At 42.6% G+C, this 25484-nt stretch overlaps 3 protein-coding genes across 9 annotated transcripts in view; 2 read left to right on the forward strand and 1 right to left on the reverse strand.

Moving 5' to 3' along the window:
- nfatc3a (nuclear factor of activated T cells 3a) overlaps positions 1-9735 on the reverse strand; it is a 76395-nt gene extending 66660 nt beyond the window's left edge. The window contains exon 1 of one of the 4 annotated variants that reach the window (XM_029767901.1): positions 9254-9735. In XM_029767901.1, coding sequence (XP_029623761.1) covers positions 9254-9344 — 91 coding nt within the window. In that variant the 5' untranslated portion in view covers positions 9345-9735. Of the gene's footprint in view, positions 1-536; positions 1076-1746; positions 1938-9253 lie in introns of those variants that run through there. The other 3 variants (XM_029767900.1, XM_029767903.1, XM_029767902.1) reach the window with 3 other exon arrangements.
- Positions 9736-16945: 7210 nt separating this feature from the next.
- Positions 16946-20831, forward strand: LOC115203320 (probable ATP-dependent RNA helicase DDX28). Its single transcript, XM_029767909.1, has 4 exons — positions 16946-18283; positions 18468-18551; positions 19145-19357; positions 19601-20831. The coding sequence occupies exons 1-4, from the start codon at positions 17171-17173 to the stop codon at positions 19910-19912; spliced, it is 1722 nt and encodes a 573-aa protein (XP_029623769.1). The 5' UTR covers positions 16946-17170; the 3' UTR covers positions 19913-20831.
- Positions 20832-23262: 2431 nt separating this feature from the next.
- The window catches only part of LOC115203319 (talin-2), a 135380-nt gene continuing 133158 nt past the window's right edge, over positions 23263-25484 (forward strand). For 2 of the 4 annotated variants that reach the window (XM_029767905.1, XM_029767906.1), the window contains exon 1: positions 23263-23384. The gene's annotated coding sequence lies outside the window, so the exon portion shown is untranslated. The remainder of the gene's footprint in view (positions 23385-25484) is intronic. The other 2 variants (XM_029767907.1, XM_029767908.1) reach the window with 1 other exon arrangement.

Consider the following 25484-nt stretch of genomic DNA (forward strand, 5'->3'; position numbering starts at 1 on the left):
AGTTTATGAGACAAAACATGCAAGTATAGTGTAGAGAATCATTGTACCATCCAAACCTCTGTGAAATATATTTTCCATAAGCAAAAATATTGTATTTTCAGCTGTTTGAAGTTGGTGTACAAAACTGAAAGTGAAATACGCAAAAAATAAACTTAAGAACGAGAAGCATAAAAATAGTGCACATAGAACAGATCTACCGCTTCCTAGACTTGCTGTCAATGAGAATTACAGCTCAAAAACACATATGTCTATGCGAATTGGGTCGGGTCGCCCAAAAAGTTACAGATTGCAGCTTTAAGTCTTCACCACTCAGTGTAACCTTGGCATATAGCCTGATTGTGACTAATTTTTCACAAACATAGGAAAACTCCACAAATTATAGAAATAACTTTGTAATTTATAACTTGATACATTGTTAGCCTTCCAGACACACTTGATAAGGGTCCTGCAACACAGACACAGTCCCTCATCTGAGCCGGTTACACCCCCACAACACAGCTGGCCAGAGTCTGGGAGTCGGACATACAGTCACTCACCTGTTGATGTGGCGCACAACATTCTTCCGCTCCTAGCTCCCGTTAAACGGTAACGGTGAAGCGGTGTTGCTCTGTGGACTGGACAGCTTCAGACCTGCCTGCTGCTGGGGGACTCCTGATCTAACAGAGCTGTCTGAAACCTGCCGCCTGCTGCCCTCTACCACTCTCTCTGAGAGCCCAATATAGTCCACCATGAGAGCGATGTAATTTCAGTCTTTCCCACGACTGAGACAGACAGAGCCAGGAGTCACGTCCAGACAGATGAAGCTGGGGCAAGCACAAGAACAAACTAAAAGTCAAGAGCAACAGATCTCCTCCAAAAAAATGACAGACTGTCACTTTGTTGATTTCTTCACTGGGTTTCAGCTATGATGCAATACTACTACATTACAACATCAAACTCTGTACAAATTCCACTCTACAACATACCAACATGTCAACCGATGTACTAGCTTACGCCAAATCAAACCTGATTACAGTTAGTTTACGCCAAGATTGCCAGCATCTGGAGATTTCATTAGTCTGGATCAGGCTCTCTCTTAGATGGAAATAACTGGTGGTCTCCCATATCCTTCGTGGGTGAGGAGGGAGGGAGGGAGGGAGGGAGGGAGGGAGGGAGGGAGGGAGGGAGGGAGGGAGGGAGGGAGGGAGGGAGGGAGGGAAGAGAAAAGAAAAAAGAAAGGACGCATGCATGGTCCTTGTTGAGGCTTGCACAGCTCTGAGGTGGTGCTGCCAGACAGGCCACCGGATGTGAGAGAAAAAGGACCAGAAGAGAGAGAAAAAAAGAAGACAAAAAAGGGTAAGAGAAAGGAAAGCGAGTGAGACAGAACCTTTCCCTGTTCCCCTTAACAACGGGGGGGGGGGGGGGGGGGGGGGGGGGGGGGGGGCACTCCCCCCTCTGTCATTGTACTGCCATCTAAAGCCCACATGGCATGTCTGGGCACTGTAGACTGCCACCACCTCTAGACTGCCACCACCTCTAGACTGCCACTCAATAGGGCCCTCACTCCCACCACCACTAGACTGCCACTCAATTAGGCCCTCACTCCCACCACCACTAGACTGCCACTCAATAGGGCCCTCACTCCCACCACCACTAGACTGCCACCCAATGGGGCCCTCACTGACACCACCACTAGACTGCCACCCAATGGGGCCCCCACTGACACCACCTCTAGACTGCAGCCACCTCACTGACACCACCTCTTACCTCCAGCCACCTTCTCTATGACAGCTTTTGTGTCATACGGCCATGACAGTTGGGAAGGATGAGCAGGCAGACAGGGTCAAAAAGCTCCTAAAAGGTTTGGTGTTACATCTTCACTGTACACAGCCTCGCTCAATACCACATGAGCACACGAGCTACCATGTAGGGATAGAAAGAGTAACAGTTTGTTTCTTAAATATCATAAGGGGAAAAAAGGACCATATTACAGTATATCTATAGTTTATCCCCACTACTCTCGAGTTTCAGTGAGAAGTGAATACGCCCTTACCCTTTAAATGAATAACCTTGTCAAAATGACAGGTTGCTACTTTAGACTACAGCCTAGGCCTAATCCTGGCAGTAGAGTTTAGCATTCTGTCAAATTGTTATTCCATTTGAAGGACTTCTTAGTCCATGTTTTTCCCTCTCAACACAGTTGTAGGCCTACAGTAGTGGGGAAAACCCTTCAGCATTGACTGAGTTAGGATAATGCCTTTTACTACAGCACTCACTGGAATGCCTCACTTCAAAGGGAACTGCATTTCCTGAACAACAAATCACGAGAGAGAGAAAGAGACAAAGCCCTCACCTACAGAGAAATTAACCTAGAGAAGAGTCCCCTCAGCCAGCTGGTTCTGGGGCTCTGTGGAATCTGTTTGTGAACAGAGCCCCAGAACCAGCTGGCTGAGGGGACTCTTCTATAGGACAGCAATATAATTAGACCCAACAAAATGATGAGAAAGCAAAAAGATAACCATTTAACACACTGGAAAGACTCACCCAAAAAACAGAGCAAATTGGAATGCTATCTAGCCCTATACAGAGAGTACACAGAGTCAGAATACCTGACCACTTTGACTGACCCCAAATTAAGAACATCCTTGACTATGTACTCAGTGAGCATAGCCTTGCTATTGAGAGAGGCTGCCATAAGCAGACCTGGCTCTCAAGAGAAGACAGGCTATGTGAACACTGCCCACAAAATGAGGTGGAAACTGAGCTGCACTTCCTAACCTCCTGTCAAATGTATGACCACATAAGAGATACATATTTCCCACAGATCACAATGACAACGAATTTCAAAACAAATCAAACATTGATAAACTCCTATATCTGTTAGAGAAAATACCTCAGTTTGCAATCTCATCAGCAAGATGTGTAGCCCATTGCCATTGATCAAAGGGCAACCAGTGGATATACCACTAATATTAATCTGTTTATTTATCTTCCCCTACTGTTCGTACTACAACTTTTGGCACATTGCTAAAACACTGTAAATAGCTGATAATATAACAAATGTTATCTTTTTAAACCTTTTTGAATGCAATATTTACTGTTAAATTCAAATTGTTTTTTGTTGATGTTGTTTTGTGTCTTCTCAGGTTTGTTTATTTCACGTGCTTTGGCAATGTAAACACGTTTCCGATGCGAATAAAGCCTTTGAAGAGAAAGTCCAAGCTTGGCACAGTGCAGTCTTCTTAATCACACGTTTATACACAGTGGTAAGACCTACTGCGGTAGAGTAGGACAGACTGAAAAGTTAAGAAATGGGGTGGGTCTAGACTACATAGGCTCATATGTTTTCTCTCAATGGTTCTTACACTAACGTTTACTATTCAATTAGGCTATGTAAACAAAGAGCTGGGTACTACATTCCTTACTGACGGGATTCAGAGAGTGACTGAGAATAACATGTCTGTCACTACCTGTAACTAAGGTACTGTTCTATTTGAGAGGATGGAAATCTGCTGGGCTATTTCTCTGGGTTCATAGTTACTTTATTAATAACCATATAATTGCTGTTAACATTACAATCCTCTGTGATGAACAGTGATAAGAGCACAGTTCAAGGAACTAAATAAATATAATCACATAATTGCTGTTAACATTATGATCCTCAGGGCCTCCCGGGTGGCGCAGCGGTCTGCATCGCAGTGCCACCAGAGATTCTGGGTTCGAGCCCAGGCTCTGTCGCAGCCGGCCACGATCGGGAGGTCCATGGGGCAACGCACAATTGGCCCAGCGTCGTCTGGGTTACGGAGTGTTTGGCCGGCAGGGATATCCTTGTCTAATCGCGCACTAGCAACTCCTGTGGTGGGCCGGGAGCAGTGCACGCTGACCAGGTCACCAGGTGTACGGTGTTTCCTCTGACACATTGGTGCGGCTGGCTTCCGGGTTGGATGTGCGTTGTGTCAACAAGCAGGGCAGTTGGGTTGTGTTTCGGAGGACGCATGGCTCTCGACCTTTGCCTCTTCCGAGTCCGTACGGGAGTTGCAGTGATGAAACAAGACTGTAACTACTACCAATTGGATACCACGAAATTGGGGAGAAGAAAAAGGGGGGGAATTATAAAATTATAAAAATTAAAAAATTGATTACGATCCTCTGTCATAACAGCACAGTTCAAGAAACTAAATAAATACAATCACATAATAGCTGTTAACATTACAATACTCTGTGATCAACTGTCATAACAGAACAGTTCAAGAAACTAAATAAATACAAATGTAGGAAATAGAGGTGCTCCAGGTTGTTCTAGAGAGCCCTGACTTGTGTAAGAGAGGCTAGGGCTGAGGAGGAAGGAGAGAGAGAGGCTAGGGCTGAGGAGGAAGGAGAGAGAGAGGCTAGGGCTGAGGAGGAAGGACAGAGAGAGGCTAGGGCTGAGGAGGAAGGATAGAGAGAGACTAGGGCTGAGGAGGAAGGACAGAGAGAGGCTAGGGCTGAGGAGGAAGGACAGAGAGAGCCTAGGGCTGAGGAGGAAGGAGAGAGAGGCTAGGGCTGAGGAGGAAGGATAGAGAGAGGCTAGGGCTGAGGAGGAAGGAGAGAGAGGCTAAGGCTGAGGAGGAAGGACAGAGAGAGCCTAGGGCTGAGGAGGAAGGACAGAGAGAGGCTAGGGCTGAGGAGGAAGGACAGAGAGAGGCTAGGGCTGAGGAGGAAGGACAGAGAGAGCCTAGGGCTGAGGAGGAAGGATAGAGAGAGGCTAAGGCTGAGGAGGAAGGACAGAGAGAGACTAGGGCTGAGGAGGAAAGAGCGAGAGAGAGACTAGGGCTGAGGAGGAAGGAGAGAGAGAGACTAGGGCTGAGGAGGAAGGACAGAGAGAGGCTAGGGCTGAGGAGGAAGGAGAGAGAGAGGCTAAGGCTGAGGAGGAAGGACAGAGAGAGGCTAGGGCTGAGGAGGAAGGAGAGAGAGGCTAGGGCTGAGGAGGAAGGACAGAGAGAGGCTAGGGCTGAGGAGGAAGGAGAGAGAGAGGCTAGGGCTGAGGAGGAAGGAGAGAGAGAGGCTAAGGCTGAGGAGGAAGGAGAGAGAGGCTAGGGCTGAGGAGGAAGGATAGAGAGAGGCTAAGGCTGAGGAGGAAGGATAGAGAGAGGCTAAGGCTGAGGAGGAAGGACAGAGAGAGCCTAGGGCTGAGGAGGAAGGACAGAGAGAGGCTAGGGCTGAGGAGGAAGGACAGAGAGAGGCTAGGGCTGAGGAGGAAGGAGAGAGAGGCTAGGGCTGAGGAGGAAGGACAGAGAGAGGCTAGGGCTGAGGAGGAAGGATAGAGAGAGGCTAGGGCTGAGGAGGAAGGAGAGAGAGAGGCTAAGGCTGAGGAGGAAGGAGAGAGAGAGACTAGGGCTGAGGAGGAAGGATAGAGAGAGGCTAGGGCTGAGGAGGAAGGACAGAGAGAGGCTAGGGCTGAGGAGGAAGGAGAGAGAGAGGCTAGGGCTGAGGAGGAAGGAGAGAGAGAGACTAGGGCTGAAGAGGAAGGAGAGAGAGAGACTAGGGCTGAGGAGGAAGGAGAGAGAGAGACTAGGGCTGAGGAGGAAGGATAGAGAGAGTCTAGGGCTGAGGAGGAAGGAGAGAGAGAGACTAGGGCTGAGGAGGAAGGATAGAGAGAGACTAGGGCTGAGGAGGAAGGATAGAGAGAGGCTAGGGCTGAGGAGGAAGGAGAGAGAGAGCCTAGGGCTGAGGAGGAAGGAGAGAGAGGCTAGGGCTGAGGAGGAAGGATAGAGAGAGGCTAAGGCTGAGGAGGAAGGATAGAGAGAGGCTAAGGCTGAGGAGGAAGGAGAGAGAGAGGCTAGGGCTGAGGAGGAAAGAGCGAGAGAGAGGCTAGGGCTGAGGAGGAAAGAGCGAGAGAGAGGCTAGGGCTGAGGAGGAAAGAGCGAGAGAGAGGCTAGGGCTGAGGAGGAAAGAGCGAGAGAGAGGCTAGGGCTGAGGAGGAAAGAGAGAGAGAGAGGCTAGGGCTGAGGAGGAAAGAGAGAGAGAGAGAGAGAGAGAGAGAGAGAGAGAGAGAGAGAGAGAGAGAGAGAGAGAGAGAGAGAGAGAGAGAGAGAGAGGGGGGCTAGGGCTGAGGAGGAAAGAGACAGAGGCTGGGGCTGAGGAGGAAGGAGAGACAGAGGCTAGGGCTGAGGAGGAAGGAGAGACAGAGGCTAGGGCTGAGGAGGAAGGAGAGACAGAGGCTAGGGCTGAGGAGGAAGGAGAGAGAGAGACTAGGGCTGAAGAGGAAGGAGAGAGAGAGACTAGGGCTGAGGAGGAAGGAGAGAGAGAGACTAGGGCTGAGGAGGAAGGATAGAGAGAGGCTAGGGCTGAGGAGGAAGGAGAGAGAGAGACTAGGGCTGAGGAGGAAGGATAGAGAGAGACTAGGGCTGAGGAGGAAGGATAGAGAGAGGCTAGGGCTGAGGAGGAAGGAGAGAGAGAGCCTAGGGCTGAGGAGGAAGGAGAGAGAGAGCCTAGGGCTGAGGAGGAAGGATAGAGAGAGGCTAAGGCTGAGGAGGAAGGATAGAGAGAGGCTAAGGCTGAGGAGGAAGGAGAGAGAGAGGCTAGGGCTGAGGAGGAAAGAGCGAGAGAGAGGCTAGGGCTGAGGAGGAAAGAGCGAGAGAGAGGCTAGGGCTGAGGAGGAAAGAGCGAGAGAGAGGCTAGGGCTGAGGAGGAAAGAGCGAGAGAGAGGCTAGGGCTGAGGAGGAAAGAGAGAGAGAGAGGCTAGGGCTGAGGAGGAAAGAGAGAGAGAGAGAGAGAGAGAGAGAGAGAGAGAGAGAGAGAGGGGGGCTAGGGCTGAGGAGGAAAGAGACAGAGGCTGGGGCTGAGGAGGAAGGAGAGACAGAGGCTAGGGCTGAGGAGGAAGGAGAGACAGAGGCTAGGGCTGAGGAGGAAGGAGAGACAGAGGCTAGGGCTGAGGAGGAAGGAGAGACAGAGGCTAGGGCTGAGAAGGAAGGAGTGAGTGAGTGAGTGAGTGAGTGAGTGAGTGAGTGAGTGAGTGAGTGAGTGAGTGAGTGAGTGAGAAAGAGGCCAAGTGTGGCACAGTGCAGTCTTCTTAATCACATGTTTATACACAGAGGTAAGACCTACTGCGGTAGAGTAGGACAGACTGAAAAATGACTAGCAGTGCTCCAGGATGTTCTAGCGAGCTCTGACTGGTGTGAGTGAGGCTAGGGCTGAGGAGGAAGGAGAAAGAGAGAGAGAGCAGTTCAACTTGGAGCCATACCGTTACTCTGCTTCTGTATCTCTGCGTGACACTCCAGTTATTAATGTGAACAGGCACTAGCCATACGGGCCAACGCACACAGTCCAACCAGATTAAAACCACTTGCACAGTGGCGTTTTTATTCCTTGACTTATTACAAAAGCACTTTTTTTCACTTTTCCCTACTCGTCTCCAAATTAGACTTCTTTATAATCTAGGGAAAAATTGATTGCGGAGGAGAGGACTAGCCAAGCCTTGGATTCATAGTTTTGCCAGAGCTTCATGAAAAGGGCAGAGCTAAGCTTAACTCTGTCTAACTCTGCAGATATTGGCCCTATTTAATCAAAACCGGTAATCAAGCTTTCAAGATAAAATGTAAGTTGCAGTCGCCCTACACTGAATTTAGGGTTTGAATTAAAACAGTTTGCAGTTGTGCTTCTTTTAGTTTCACAGAATCTAAGCATGCATTCTAGCTATGTGAAAGACAGATGCTTTTGAAATAGCATGGAACTCCTAGATCTGTGGTTATGAATGAATGAATGAATGAATGGCAGCTTGCTTGTCTTCTCTTGTCTTGTCTCAGAATGGTTAAACCCCTTGTCTAGTCTTGTTTCCAAAACAACCGTCCAAAATACACAAACAAAACACAAATAGAATATTGTGGCATGATGCATCACCAGACTTCCACAGATCTGGTTCTTTCTCTGCACACCTGGTCACACTGAGATTCTGATATGAACCCCCACCTTCTCACACACACCTCTATCTGTGAAAGTTAAATACTGTATTGGGCCACTGTGGCTGGCAAACTGGGCGCAAACTGTAGAGATGATTGAAATGGCAGCAGGGTGACATACGGTTATTGGATGTGTTTGGACCTATTGGCAAAATAAATTATGCAACAAAAAAAAACAGTTTAAACTAGGTTGTGCGGTGTCTTGTATACTGGGAAATATGTTGTTTCAGTTTATTAATTCAGTTTAATTTATTGTGTTGTTTATTATTGTAATGGTGTTTTGTTCAGCTGCATAGTCAACATAACAAATACTCTAATTTAAACATACACCTAACACATTTATCTGCATTACAAATAAATAGTTAAAGGGAGTAATATTACTTGATGTAATAACCTCTTCATTTCTGAGAAGGTCATTTAGAATAACTAAGCAGAAAATAGAGAATATTTGCTTGCTTGTAATACTAATAACTATATTATTACATTCACTATATTGCTATTTATGTCTAATTGTTGTACTTTTTAAGTTATATTCAGTATTATGATCAACAACATCGATTGCATGACCACTAACGTTACTAACAAGTTAGATTACAAATGGAAGAGTTGTGAATGCATGCATGGTAAAGTTCCTTACAATATGACGTTCCCAATGCTGCCAAGCTCATGGCATTGCTGTTTCAAACCGATTCAATTAGTTTTCTGAAGCCTAATCGATAATAAAATGGATTGATTGGAGCTAATGTTTGAAACAAGTAGAGCTGATAGGCAGGCATAAAGCATTCTTGTTAAGCTATAGGTGTCTGAATAACTGACAGCTGTGTCCTCTCGTGAGCTACCTATCTTACCTACTCAGCTGCCAAGCTAGTCTTTTGAAATACATTTCTAGTTAGCTCCATTATTATTTATGCTAGGAGCCACATACACAATTCAGCATGTGCTGCAGTATTTAAATATATTATTTATACATTATTTAGTACAGTTTTGCAACTTTTGGTGGGAATTAGCTAGTTAGCATGAGGACACCGCTATTTGACAGCTGCTGCCGCGCGCTTGTTTGCTGTTTAGACTCATGTTCCTAAAACCCCATATTTTAACTGTGGAAAAGTCAGTGTGTATTTGCACATACAAAAATAGAAAAGACTAATGTTGATGTTTAGCCTACTTATTCTACTTTCTGCTGCCAGAACATTCCCTAGCTTGTTCACATTAGCTAATCTGTTGCAACCAATGCCCCTTCTTCAATGTTCTTGCTGTTTGCAAAGTAATCGCATCTGTGCACTCTTCTACGTCAAGAGACGTTTACCGGGTATTCGCGGCAAAGATAAAATTCTAACCTGCGGGGCCTAGCGACTGCTGTTGGCCGTCCTCTCCGAAGATCAGCCTGAAGTCCAGCTCCTCATTACCAGTGCAATTTGCAGTAGTCATCGGGGTTGACAGCTCGGGTTCACCCGTCACACGAACGACGGCTAATGCAAAATACTATTTTAAATGTCACAACATTTACAGAACTAACGTTAACTGAAACAAGAAAACTTGTTTAATTTAACGAATCAAAACTGTAGCGAGCAATCGGCGTGAACTAGTTTTTCTTCCTTGATTAGAAATCCAAAAATTATTCTTCCTCCCCGGCGACGTTTGGTAATAAAATGCTCGTTAAACTTTTGATTGTCCTACAGCGAGTCTACTATTTTGTCCTTGCGAACGTTAAATAGATGTTTCGCTGTTTGGTGTCAACAAGACAGACAAGGTTGTCGGTGAAACTGACTCCTCTCACTGGAGCGCCTTCTATCCCAACTTTTACTAACTGCGCGTGACAGGGCAGTTCCAGTAGTGACGTCAGCAAACCCGGGTACACAACAGAGCGCACGCACGCTCTGTCTCTCAATTCAAAGGGCTTTATTGGCATGGGAAACATACAGTATGTTTACATTGCCAAAGCAAGTGAAAATATAATAAACAAAAGTTAAATAAACAATCAGAAATTAACAGTAAACATTTATCTCACACACACGCACAAACACGGATAAGGCTGGCAAGAGCTCCTGGGATATGTAGTTAAATCTCATATTGAAGCTCATTGCCTCAACCTGGACCTTATTATAGCATATAATACAGTTATCCAGATGTACAGCACTGTTGTCCTACTCGAATTTAATCAGAATGAAATGACACTTTATCTGAGATCATCACACATTTTATGTAATTTTTCTTTTGACTTTTCATTTATAATGTCTCAATCGCTATTTTGAATGAATGCAGGCGCTCATATACTATTGGCCTACATCTCTGCCAGACACAATTACAGTTAAAAATGGACCATGCTGGCTCCAATTAAATAAATGTCCTGTGTTCACGTTGCCTTTTGGGCTATAGGAATTCAACAGACTGCCTGCCCCAAGGTCTATGCAATAGTTCTGCATGTCGATGATGAAGTCTGTGACATATGCATTAGTATTTAAATCTGTCCTTATACTAAGTAGGCCATCACACTTTCCTGGAATGCATTGCTTATGTGATTAGTTCAATATATCCTATACCCTATAGCAGGGATCATCAACTAGATTCAGCCACGGGACGATTTTTTCTTGAGCAGATGTTCAGGGGGCCGGAACATAATTACAAATAATTTGTAGACCGCGAATTGACTGCAAGAAGCCCTAACAGATATACCACTTGACTAAAACATTTCAAAACTTGCTTACATTTTTATACGATCACATATACAGTATATCTCTATTATGCGTGGGAATACCTTGAAACAGAGTTCCAAAATTAAAATCACGTGGAGCTGATTTTCTAGTGTTTTTACAGTCCTTTATGTCCAACATTTATAAAAATTGGCCGCCAGTTGCAGAACCCTGCACTATAGACTATATGGATAGTTTTTCTGGCCTGGGCAGATCAAGTAAACCTTTTGACCCTTTCGTGTTGAGCAGATTTCACAATCACTTTAATTGTATCACTGCCAAACATTCTGTGCATAATTAGATTAAACCAAATTATAGCCAACCTTCAACCCTTCTCTCTTAACTATATTGTAATTCTATTTTCGTGGCGACAGTCCATCACTGATTGGGCTGTAATAACACGATGCACACTTGACCTCTAGATCCCTCAGTCACCAACAAGTTACAGTGCCGTTCTAATGATCTCTGTCCTTGTTACTATGCCTACCTATTCTCCGGGGCTCTCTCTTATAGTACACACTTATATATATATATATATATATTTACTTTAACTGAATATATATATATTTACTTTAACTGAATGTATGCTTAAAAATGATAACAGTGAATGAAAGTTGACGGTCACACTATAAATAAATATATATATTAATTCAAGAGTGCAATGTCAGATCAAAAATAGTGCAATAACTTTAGCTCAGATAGAGCCTCGCACTACTGGCATTCAACTGGTAAAGCTAAGAAGAGCTACTGGGAATTATTGCAGGGTAAATCTGATTGTAGAATAAGTAAGAAATAAACCCAGCTGCTCAGAGAGTTGTTCCTCCTGATAGTATCAAGATTTCCCCTCTGTGACCCAGCCAGATTTCCCCTCTGTGACCCAGCCATATTTCCCCTCTGTGACCCAGACAGATTTCCCCTCTGTGACCCAGAAAGATTTCCCCTCTGTGACCCAGAAAGATTTCCCCTCTGTGACCCAGCCAGATTTCCCCTCTGTGACCCAGCCAGATTTCCGCTCTGTGACCCAAAGCTATACTGGAACAACACTTAGGGCCTTCTCTATAAGCCTCTGAACTGTTGTAGCTTTGATTGTTGTACCGGAAGTGCAACATTAAAAGTTGCTAGTTATTGGTTAAAGATACAGCAATATAGATATGTAAAGCAGGGACATTCTCCTAACATCATTGCACCTCATGGTGCAATACATAGCTACATTAGTTCGAATATGAATTTCTACATCATAAAAATGAATTGCTCAATCGGTAAAAAACATCAGAGAGGTTCCATTACATCAGAGGTTTAATAACATCAGAGGTTTAATAACATCAGAGAGGTTTAATAACATCAGAGAGGTTCCATTACATAAGAGGTTTAATAACATCAGAGGTTTAATAACATCAGAGAGGTTTAATAATATCAGAGAGGTTCCATTACATCAGAGGTTTAATAACATCAGAGGTTTAATAACATCAGAGAGGTTTAATAATATCAGAGAGGTTCCATTACATCAGAGGTTTAATAACATCAGAGGTTTAATAACATCAGAGAGGTTTAATAATATCAGAGAGGTTCCATTACATCAGAGGTTTAATAACATCAGAGGTTTAATAACATCAGAGAGGTTTAATAATATCAGAGAGGTTCCATTACATCAGAGGTTTAATAACATCAGAGGTTTAATAACATCAGAGAGGTTTAATAACATCAGAGAGGTTTAATAATATCAGAGAGGTTTAATAACATCAGAGAGGTTCCATTACATAAGAGGTTTAATAACATCAGAGCGGTTTAATAATATCAGAGAGGTTCCATTACATCAGAGGTTTAATAACATCAGAGGTTTAATAACATCAGAGAGGTTTAATAATATCAGAGAGGTTCCATTACATCAGAGGTTTAATAACATCAGAGGTTTAATAACATCAGAGAGGTTTAATAACATCAGAGAGGTTTAATAATATCAGAGAGGTTTAATAACATCAGAGAGGTTCCATTACATAAGAGGTTTAATAACATCAGAGCGGTTTAATAATATCAGAGAGGTTTAATAACATCAGAGGTTTAATAACATCAGAGGTTTAATAACATCAGAGAGGTTTAATAATATCAGAGAGGTTTAATAACATCAGAGGTTTAATAACATCAGAGGTTTAATAACATCAGAGAGGTTTAATAATATCAGAGAGGTTCAATAACATCAGAGAGGTTCCATTACATCAGAGATTTAATAACATCAAAGGTTTAATAACATCAGAGAGGTTTAATAACATCAGAGGTTTAATAACATCAGAGCGGTTTAATAACATCAGAGAGGTTCAATAACACCAGAGAGGTTCAATAACATCAGAGAGGTTCAATAACATCAGAGAGGTTCAATAACATCAGAGAGGTTCAATAATATCAGAGGTTTAATAACATCAGAGCGGTTTAATAACATCAGAGAGGTTCAATAATATCAGAGGTTGAATAACATCAGAGCGGTTTAATAACATCAGAGAGGTTCAATAATATCAGAGGTTTAATAACATCAGAGAGGTTTAATAATATCAGAGAGGTTCAATAACATCAGAGAGGTTCCATTACATCAGAGATTTAATAACATCAGAGGTTTAATAACATCAGAGAGGTTTAATAACATCAGAGCGGTTTAATAACATCAGAGAGGTTCAATAACACCAGAGAGGTTCAATAACATCAGAGAGGTTCAATAACATCAGAGAGGTTCAATAATATCAGAGGTTTAATAACATCAGAGCGGTTTAATAACATCAGAGAGGTTCAATAATATCAGAGGTTTAATAACATCAGAGAGGTTTAATAACATCAGAGAGGTTCAATAATATCAGAGGTTTAATAACATCAGAGAGGTTTAATCACACCAGAGAAGTTTGATCAAACCAGGGCGGTACATAACACCATCGAGGTTCAATAACACCAGAGAGGTCCAATAACATCATAGAGGACAGTTGAATGTCCCCTCATACTGGATTACATCGTTCAACAATGGAAACCTTAAAGTGCTGATGTCTGACTCTATATGACATATGCACACAGGAGTTATACATCAACAGAAATCAAAGGGAAATGTAATTTACTGCTCATTTCTCCTCAATAATACATTAAGTACATGAATATGACTTTATAGAAAAGACATAAATCATTAATTGATAACTCTTCCTGGACATTATACATATTTGTGGAGTTTATGGGAATATATTCCAGTAGTGATATAGGCCTATATAGAAAAATATGAATTTTTCTGCAGCTGTCTGAGGTGCATTGAGACAGAATTCTTGCATACACAGAATCCTCTTATCAAATATTCGTGAAAGATAACGGATACAGCAATGATAAGAAAAAAACAAGAGAATGTTTTTGCTTGACACGTGGGCGTACAGACGCTGAAGTTCACAAAAGCAATGCGCAAAAAAATATCACATTTCCTGTGGTCTAAATTTCCAAGCAAAAGCACTTACTACATGTAAACCTCATTGACATTCACTGTATGCCATCAGCTGGCGAAATTGAAATTGATTACAAAATATACTAGTTTGAGATCATACTGATAACACTGCTATAGGTATGTTACCTTGACAGTGCATGGTTGAGTTCATTTAGAAATTACAGTTTAATTCAAAAGACAATTCAGTGTTGAAGCATAACCCTCTCTTTTCGTACATTAGCAGCGGCAGCGTAGCCTAGTGGTTAGAGTGTTGGACTAATAACTAAAAGGATGCGAGTTCAAATCCCCTAGTTGACAAGGTACAAATCTGCCGTTCCACCCCTGAACTAGGCAGTTAACCCACTGTTCCTAGCCCGTCATTGAAAAGAAGAATTTGTTCTGAACTGACTTGCCTAGTTAAATAAAGGTTAAAAAGAATATCATCACTGCATTTTAAAGCTTTGATATTATGGGAAAATGATTGGATTTATGTAGGACAAGGGTGGCCAAAATAGAGAAATAACGTAATTTACTAACCTTTAAGTTCCCTGATGTTATTTCACAAAAGTTATTTTGAAAGTTCAGTTTTAATAAACCATATTCAAAAAATATTCTAATTAGATTTAAAAAGTAAATAACAGATTTAGCTATAGCCTACCTCACAACCTGTCCAACACTGTAAACACTGACTCAGTAGGATTTGTATGCATTCTCTTTTGTATGGTAGGTTATTATTTGTTTTATTGACATCTGCATGAGTACAATGCAGAATGCATGGGTATGTATGGTATGTAATGTATATGATCGTCATGACCCCAAGGCATTATAACACTACTGCTGTAAGAGCATGTCTCCAGACTCACTACTGGTTGCTGCTTAATTCAGGTTACCTGTGTGCCTCTTATCTTCTCAGATGACCTTTAAAGGGAGAAGATAAATAACACAGTGTACACAAATTGTGTGGGAGGGTGTGGATGTGGTTAACGATATTAAGTTCTCGTAAAGAAAGTTGTGAGGGAAAAAATAAACCCTCTACCCCCTCACTTGTCCTGTGGGTGAGAGAGTTATGTGACGCTCTCTTTCAAGGATTGAGGCTTGAGCTTCTGCATAGCATAGTACACAGACTGCACAACTTCAATGCATCACCTTGACTGACATGAGCCATTATATGGGTTAAATATTGATGATATTGATGAGGAATGAGGCCTATTTCTAACTTTCTAAATATGGAGAAGACAGGATTATTTCAGGTGTATTTTATCTGAATTCTAAAGGATGTTCTTTAGGCCTGCTTGTTTGTATTAAAATACAGAACCACAAGAAAGCAAATGGCAGGAATGTATCTATTTCATATTGGTACATAACTGAACTGAGTATAACAGTAAAAAGCATTTTGACTGAACACCTAAGTGAAAATAGCCACATCTAGACACCATGTAGCCTATTTATATTTTTTTACATTTAAATTGAACCTTTATTTAACTATGAAAAAATGCAAAAGTATACTGGAAAAATTGGCTGAGAAATTGGCCCAAAAATTCTGAAGAAGAGTGTAAAATGCATACACAGGATAGACATTGAGTGGAGCATACGACAGGTTTTGTGGTTTACGGGTTTGACTTACTGGTTTTCATCCTTGATGTAGTTTGCCCTCCACTGTTTACTGAAAGAACAACAACAAAATCAATCAAGACCCAACATTATTCGCCTCTCCTCACTGCTCACAGCTTTCCCGTAGTTCTCTCTAATACTGTCAAAGCTCTTCTATTTTTCCTCTTTTTGCCACCAGTACTGTTCTGGATAGCAATGTCAGGGTGTTGCCCAATGCTTGAACCAACAGTCAACACGTGACACAGTCAGACACCCTGTTACTGACAACGTATGTGTGATGTTCTGACGCTTCAGAAAATCAATCAGTCAACCGGTTCATTCAGGGCATGGGAACTGTGCCTGGTGAGGAATCAATACTGGTGACAGATCAGTAATTACTGAACCACAGAGATCATCAGAGGCAATCTTCATAATCAGGTCCAGGGTGAATAGAGCTATGAGCTCATCATGTGGGTTGTACCATCACATTGGCTTTGATCTAGGGTGGAGAGAAGCTCAATAAATGTATGACTTTCTTGTTTGTTTTTTAGTGTACAAATGTACAAGTCTATTCTATTTTATGAAGTATGTTCTTTTAGGTCAGCAGTGTCAAAGAAGACCTGAATGGGCACTGGTCCTGGAAGTCACCATAAGGTTATCGCAAAATATAGATTTTAATATAAATGATTATAAAATAGTTCAAACAGGTATGGGCTGGGGATTTAGAATGCCAAAAAAGGTCCACAGGTTGTCAGTGGCTCTTCAGTACAATAGTCTACAATAATGATTTAGTACATGTATCATCATGGCAGAGCACAGATCGAAGCACATCAAACTAGTCTACCACACATGCATACACAGCAAAGTTTAACCATACTAGTAAGGATCAATATCAAAATGGTCTTAAGACAGATACATGCATAATTTAATTTAACAATTAACCCAGTATTGAAACACAATAATGACTTGGCTGGCTGTCTCCAATCCACACAGCCAAACTCAAGTTGTACTCAAGTACAATAATACATTAACACAACACAGAAATATAAGACTGATTTCCACTGTGGATGGAAGTTGGCCCACATATTTTACCCTGTTCCATTCGAGTACTACACAGGTAGCCGACACGTACCATTAAAAACGTTCCATAATGTACATTACATCTAACTTGCTTTCTAAACAGCAAAATGTCATAAAAATAACAACTGGAGAGCAATTTTTGTTGTTGTTGAAATGTCCATTCTATATATTAGATTTCTATCTGGGCTACCCGTTCTATTCAATAAGCAGGGCGTCATCTCTTGCGACAGATCGACGTCATCATTATTCGCCACCGACGCATGTGCAATTAAACGGAAAATAGTCTGGTAAAAACGTATATAATCAAATATATCTTGTTCTCGGAAGCATTTGATAAATTATACACTATAATGAAATACAACAGAAACTGTATTGTCTATTTGTGAAGACGTGCACCAGCTGATTCCTCTTACCTTACGTTAGCTAGCTAGTAAGCTAGCTAACTTACCATCAGAATGCAGTCTGTGAAGGTCGGCTACTCAGTGTTGTTTACGTTGATATCAAAACACAACTTCTCGTCCTCGGGTAATTTCAGAGCACTAGCATGTAGTCATGGTACAATCAGTTCAGCCTGTGGTGGCCATACCATGTCAACCACAGCACAGCCTGTGGTCATTCGTATTCCCAGACACATGCAGGAGCAGGTAGAACATGTGAAGCAGGTGAGAGGCAAGAACAAAGTCAACACCATCAAGGCTGGCAAGCTCCTAATCAAAAGCAAGAACCCAGAACTGAATCAGTCCGCAGGCTACACACTTGGGAAATTTGAGCAGCCCCATCTCTCCTCCAAAGGATGGAAACACAACAAATCATTTGGTGACTACTTCACAGTTAACAACACTCAGCGTACTCCACCCTTTGTCACAGAAATCCAGGATGAGGAGGGTGACAAACTCAAAGAGAAGAGTAAACCTATTACATTTCACAACCTTCACCTCTGCCCGGACTTAGTGGAGGCTTTGGGCAAGGACAACATAACTCGCCCTACAACCGTTCAACTACAAACCATCCCCAAGCTCCTGAAAGGCTACAACATCCTGTGCGCAGCTGAGACGGGCAGTGGCAAAACCCTGAGCTACCTGTTGCCTGTCATTCACAAACTACAGGCTGAGAAAGCAGATTCCGTGTCTATAGAGACCACACCCAGGACTCGCTCTGTTATCATTGTCCCCTCTAGAGAACTTGCTGACCAGGTCTCAGCTGTGGCTAGGAGCCTGTGTGGCCCATTCGGGCTGATGGTGAAGACAGTGGGAGGTGGGAGAGGTGTGGGCAACATCAAGCTGGCCTTCACCAAGGGTCCCCCGGATGTGTTGGTGGCCACACCTGGTGCCCTCGTCAAGGCCCTGCGGAGACGCTACCTAGACCTTGGGGAGCTGAGCTTCATGGTGGTGGACGAGGCAGACACCATGTTTGATCCCAGCTTCTCTGGCATGCTGGAGAGCATCCTGGCCCAGACCCGCGTGGCCTGCGACCCCTCAGAGACCCGGGGCCCCGGCCCCACCCGCAAGGCCCAGCTGGTGGTGGTGGGGGCCACGTTCCCCGGTGGGGTCGGAGAAGTTCTCAGCCAGGTCATTATCATTACTTTTTCCTACATTGGTTGCGTCCCAAACTCCCTGTACACCCTACTCCCTATACTATAGTGCACTACCACATAGGACTCTGGTCAAAAGTAGTGCATATTCCTGCCTCATGTAAAATGTGTTGAGACCCATGGAAAATGCACATTAAAATGAGACTGACTTGTTCTTATAGGTGACGGACCTGGGCAGCATGGTGACCATCAAGAGCAAAAATCTTCACTTCCTCATGCCACATGTAAAACAGACCTTCCTGAAGGTATTCCCCACATTTTTGTTTTTTTGTTTTCATTGGTTTGGTATTAGTGTTTTGTTTATTTGGTGTTCTTCAATATTGTAAAGTGTCTTTGGGTCCTATATAAAAACCATGTACTAGTACTTAGGTATTTATAGTAGAGCTGTCAAAGTTAATCAGTTAACTGGAGTTAACTTTTTGTAATTTCCGTGCATACATTTTTTTTTTTATTGTGATTATTCACATTGTCTGAAGGCATTAAAAATACATCATCTATACAGCTAAAAACAACAATGCGATGTCAAATCAAGTTGACATTGAGGTTAAAGAAAGAGTTAATTAATTCATCAGATTTTGCTTACCGTTATTTTGGACAAAATCAAGACGTCAATATTCCATAATGCTTTTTGTCAAAAAATCTATTACAGCTCAAATTGAGCAAATTCAGAATTTGCGATTAATCGCGATTCATCCTATAGTTTGACAGAATACTATGAATTACATTAGTATACTATAAATTATATAGTAATTTATAGTATTAAATTATTAAAGTATAAATGATAGTACACTATAAATTATATTCTATCTATAACAAATCTATATTATTCAATGTTAAGGTGAGGGGAGCTGACAAGCTTCTGGAGCTCCACCAGGCCCTGAAGGCAGCAGAGCAGGACAAGGCTGGGGTGTTGGTGTTCTGTAACCGGGCTTCTACAGTCAACTGGCTGGGCTACTCCCTGGAGGACATGGGGCTGAGACACGTCCGACTGCAGGGGGAGATGCCTGCCTCCCTCCGGGCTGGAATCTTCCACTCCTTCCAGAAGGGACAGGTGATATGAGACGAGAAAATACTTTGTCTGCTTATTCAGTTTCAAATTCCTTATCAAACTCCATGTGATAATATCTATGTCCGTATTGTGTGACAAGCTCCATGTGACACAATAAAGAAACACTTTAAAAAGACACCCAGTAAAAATAACACATTGACCACAGATCATAACAAAACACATAGCTAATATGTAATTAATAACAGAGACACGGTATAGGCTACGTTTCACATTCTATCCCTATAGGTGGACGTGCTGATCTGTACCGACATCGCTTCCCGAGGACTGGACACCCAGAGGGTCTGTCTGGTGGTCAACTACGACTTCCCAGAATCCCACACGGACTACATCCACCGGGCGGGGCGGGTCGGCCGGGCAGGGAGTATGGAGGATGGGGAGGTGCTCAGCTTCGTCACCCACCCCTGGGACGTGGAGCTGGTGCAGAAGATTGAGACGGCTGCCCGGAGGAGGACAAGTCTGCCTGGGATGGAGTCCTCCATCAGGAAGCCTGAGCCCAAAGCAGCTGAAGAGGAGGAGGAAGAGGGGTTGCCCTACTAGTGGGTCTGCCACAAATAAGGATATTACCAAAGCAGAACTAACTTGTTTGATTAATTAGTTCAGTAAAACGATTGGATCCATGATAGCCCAAACCAGCTGTGTGAGACTGAATCCTTTCTCTCCAACACAGGCATGGTCGTCTTTTAATTTGACCTTTTTAGATGCCATATCATGTTTGAGACTGGAACTATGATCTGACTTCTCTTTTTAACCCAGATGGTTACCACATGTCATTCCAAAGAGGAAGTGTCTTTGGTAATGTACAAAAATCATGCCCTCTTACAAGCAGCAGGTGTGCGGCACATGTTTGCACTTCTCACAGTTAACCATGGGGTGGCAGTATTTACTTTATTTGACCTGTCATACAGCAGTCATACAATAACCAGAGAAGGGCTATGGCCGAGTATAGCCTTATTTTAATGCTCATCCACATGCGGCAAGCCCTTCGTTTATGGAATTTAACTCAGCCATACTAACTTGTTTTGGTAAAACATAGGTTAAAGAATCTAAAAAACATTTAGAACAAGTATGGAATACCGATTTTACTTTTCCTTCCAGAAATGAAAATAATTTCCTTGAAAGAGTAACTCATATAACCTTTCATGTATCTGGTAGGGTACCACTGAGATAACGGTGCTAATCTCTTCCCACTAACCACAGGTAGACCCACATTACCATATTACGTTTTGGAAAGTGGTCTTCACTGTTTCTGCTTTTTTGTGTGTAATACAGAAGCACGACATTAAAACCTCCATATGTAGAAATGTCCATTAATCTACAGTCAAGTTGGATTCAGGCCCTAGCCTTGAAGTCTATCCCATTGATGCCTGCGGTTACTTGTTTTAGAGGAAGCAAGATGTTTGAACATGAAAATGTGTCGGAGTGAAAATAAATCTCTTTGTGAAATCTGCTTTCTAAATATGCCTCTATATTTTCTCACTTAATGAGTTTGCTTTAATTGTACCAGATATAACGTCACTAGGTTGCTGTACCATAAACATATACCGGTAGACATCCTTGTGCTGTACACATCCAGACTGAGTGAGACTTGAGCTTTTTAGGAGTTCTTACAGTATTACTACACTGAACAAAAATATAAATGCAACATGTAAAGTGTTTGTCCCATGTTTCATGAGCTGAAATGACATTTTCCATATACACAAAAATAGTATTTCTCTCAAATTTTGTGCACAAATTTGTTTGCTGGGGACAATAAAAGGCCACTCTAAAATGTGCTGTTTTTTCACACAACACAATGCCACAAGTGTTGAGGGAGCGTGCAATTGGCATGCTGACTGCAGGAATGTCCACCAGAGCTGTTGCCAGAAAGTTGAATGTTCATTTCTTTACCATAAGCCGCCTCCAAAGTAATTTTAGAGAATTTGGCTATACGTCCAACCGGCCTCACAACCGCAGACCACGTGTAATCACGCCAGCCCAGGACCTCCACATCCAGCTTCTGCGGGATCGTCTGAGACCAGCCACCCGGACAGCTGGTGAAACAAGAGTATTTCTGTCTGTAATAAAGCCCTTTTGTGGGGAAAAACTCATTCTGATTGGCTGGTCCTGGCTCCCCAGTGGGTGGGCCTATGCCCTCCCAGGCCCACCCATGGCTGCGCCATTTTTTATTTCACCTTTATTTAACCAGGTAGGCAAGTTGAGAACAAGTTCTCATTCACAACTGCGACTTGGTCAAGATAAAGCAAAGCAGTTCGACACATATAACAACACAGAGTTACACATGGAGTAAAACAAACATACAGTCAATAATATAGTAGAAAAATAAGTCTATATACAATGTGAGCAAATGAGGTGAGATATGAGAGGTAAAGGCAATAAATAGGCCATGGTGGCGAAGTAAATACAATATAGCAATTAAACACTGGAATGGTAGATTTGACAGTAGATGAGTGTGCAAAGTAGAAATACTGGGGTGCAAAGGAGAAAAATAAATAAATACAGTAGGGGAAGAGGTAGTTTGGGCTATTTATAGATGGGCTATGTACAGGTGCAGTGACCTGTGAGCTGCTCTGATAGCTGGTGCTTAAAGCTAGTGAGGGAGATAAGTGTATCCAGTTTCAGAGATTTTTGTAGTTCGTTCCAGTCATTGGCAGCAGAGAACTGGAAGGAGAGACGGCCAAAGGAGGAATTGACTTTGGGGGTGACAAGTGAGATATACCCGCTGGAACGCGTGCTACGAGTGGGTGCTGCTATGGTGACCAGCGAGCAGAGATAAGGTGGGACTTTACCTAGCAGGGTCTTGTAGATGACCTGGAGCCAGTGGGTTTGGCAATGAGTATGAAGCGAGGGCCAGCCAACGAGAGCGTACAGGTCGCAGTGGTGGGTAGTATATGGGGCTTTGGTGACAAAACGGATGGCACTGTGATAATTAATATTTAGTAATTACAATGTGCTTATCAATGCACTTCTTTATACTGAAAGATGATTTAGTATAGTAAATAGAATAAAACATTTGGTCAAAGCAAAGCCTAACATGAGAACTAAGGGTAAAGATTAGCAGCAGGCGGTCTGAACTGAGTGTAGGTGTTCCAGGGTGTTCACATCAGAATCCCTGGAATGTTGTTGTGCTTATACTTCTGTCTGCAGCTCACTCTGTGGGTTAACACCACCTTACGGGTTTGTCTTATTTTTACATTCCTCTGCCCTGACAACGAGTACCAAGTTCTTTCCTCTACTACACTTTGCCCTGAAAACAAGAGCCAAGTTTGGCTCCACAGCGTTCCTCCTCTATAGTAGACTGTGGGGCTAAGTGCGTCGTTAGATGCTTTTTTGGCCTACCGCGTCACTTTATACACAGAAAATCTCCACTAAACATAGAATCACATGGTTCATCCCTATCTCTCTGCTGTAAACTTCAGAACAAAGTTGACTACAAATACAAACTTGCCAATGTCTTTGCAATTGATACAAACAAGTGACGTATAAAGTGATGCTTCAAATAAAAATAAATTCCACACATTAACTTTTAACAAGGCACACCTGTTAGTCGAAATGCATTCCAGGTGACTACCTCATAAAGCTGGTTGAGAGAATGCAAAGAGTGTGCAAACTTGTCATCAATGCAAAGGGTGGCTTCTTTGAAGAATCTAAAATATATTTGTTTAGCACTTTTTTTTACTACATGATTCCATATGTGTTATTTCATAGTTTTGATGTCTTCACTGTTATTCTACAATGTAGTAGATGGAACACAGCTATGGACATAATTGTCTACAATGCAGAAGTGACTACAAAGCCCCTTAAGGTCCCTCTTTTATGACGTGTTTCCGCTTTCCTAGCACTATCCCCTTACCTCCCCTCCCTTCAACACCAACCACCACTACTGTTCACTATTTGACCACTTTGAGATTTCCTCAGCGAGGAGGGGTTTTTACTCAATAGAGCAGGACTTCTGGTTATATGTGCATCCGAAGGGCTGACTGCAGGCAATGAAACAGTAGAATATTCGCAGGTAGGATAGCATTTTCTGCCGGCTTATTATGTATGTCCAGTCCGCTTATTGAATAGACGTCGAAATGAGACATTCTCTCTGTCCATGCTTGGTTTAATTAGGGATTTGATGGGAGTGCGTTGCGAAACAGCGAGCAAGGCGATGTAGAAACCTTGCTTGACTATCGAATGAATGGGATTGTATGTCTTGTTTCAGAGTTATGCTTACTGCATAGTTTTTACTGGGATGTAAACTCAACTGTTGTGCATACAGTTTCTTATTTAAATTCCTGAGCGTGTCCCCTACTTTTAGGGAATTTATGGTCAAAATCACATTTCATGGTGTGAGATTAGGCTGCAGAGGATATTGGCTGTTGAGGAATTTCACATTAACGTCATTGCATTTTCATACTACTACAGGAAATTAAGTAGTTTAGACCCAAATGTAACATTTTCGGCTAAATGACCACATATATTGCGTTTGGTAAGAAGAGAAGCAGGAGTCGAAGTCCATGTGTTTTGGGGTCGCTCTGTTTGTGAAATGAGAGTGCCGAATTGAGCACTTTATAATAACAAATCGTTTGTAAACTTAATAAACATTACTGAGTATATCCAATGTAACAGCCTACGCTATTGTTGGAAATATAGGCTGTACCTGCGTAGGGGTCATGGCAATTAAATTGTAACTGCATGGAGGGGTGCGATTTGAAGCCGCCATATTATAACCTGATAGCCGCTACCATCAGTGAGTACCACTAGACACCTTTTAAAACTTTGCATTATCTCCGTTTATACATGATACGCCAATTAAGTATCTATGCTTTGATATGTTTTATATGAAACACAACAGTGTGCCAAGCTGTTTCCCCTATATCAGAGGCACTCATTGCATAGTGAATCTGGTCGAATAAGCACGCGAATGATTTTTAAATCCAACCACACTCGTCCAGTATTTCAGCAGCAGTTTTCCACGTCCGTAAGCTTTGCACCAGCGTGGGTGCTGGTCGCTACAATATATATATCTATGTGTCGCTCGTCATAAGAACGGCAACATTGTAACCAGGAATGTGCAACGGTCCGGATAATTGCTGGCTGTGGAATTTCCACGAATTACTCTATTTACTTTGTGATTTAAAGATGCTGTATGCCTTCTTGCAGCGCATGGTAGTGCCACACCCCTTGGCTTGCATTGACGTACCACTGTGATCATGTAGCCTATTAAATGCAGAATATCGTCAATTCACCATTAATTTTGCACGGTATAGCCTACCATTGCTTGGTATAACTACAATTCGATCATTTTAAGAATACTACAAAATAATGTTATTTTTTTTCATGTGGTGAATGATTATTCAAATAACTGCATGTACAGTGTTGATACATTCATATTTTATTGCTGTTTGTAAAGGACCACTAGTAAAGCTGGGCAAACTTGTCATTTAGCCTATAAGAATCTTGGAGTACGGCTTAGAGGTAGACTTGTTGGTTTCAGTTGATAAGTAGAAGGTTGACAATGTTATGAGTGGCAGAACAAGGGGGATGTTTGAAATGTTTGCTGAGCAAGCTAGGTTTTTTTGGGCAGTTTTATGGACAAAAAGTACATGGTTCAGAAGACTCCCTGGCTTAGTCCTTGGCGTGCCAGGAAAAGACATGGTCTTCAAGTGAGGATGTTCTGGGTACATAATGGCTCAGAGAAGACTGACTGATAGCTCTGTTGGGACACCTACCATACTGGGATTGGTTTGTTATGTCTGAAATGAGTCATTGATCCTATTGATCGGCCAGGGTAAGGTAATGTCACTCTACATGGGGTTGGCACCTTCCCTTCTCTTCATCTAGTTCAGGGCTGGTCAATGCCAATCCTGTAGAGCCAAAACACTTCTGGTTTTCATGCTCTTCTTCTAATAAGACTGAGGACACCAGGAAAGTGCAATTAACTGCCAGGTAGAAACTATTAACTGCCAGGTAGAAACTATTAACTGCCAGGTAGAAACTATTAACTGCCAGGTAGAAACTATTAACTGCCAGGTAGAAACTATTAACTGCCAGGTAGAAACTAAAAGCAGTAGTGTTTGGGCTCTCCAGGACCGGAATTAAACAGCTCTGGGCTCGGTTTCCCAAA

The sequence above is a fragment of the Salmo trutta genome, chromosome 12, assembly GCF_901001165.1.
Source record: "Salmo trutta chromosome 12, fSalTru1.1, whole genome shotgun sequence".
NCBI lineage: Eukaryota > Metazoa > Chordata > Actinopteri > Salmoniformes > Salmonidae > Salmo > Salmo trutta.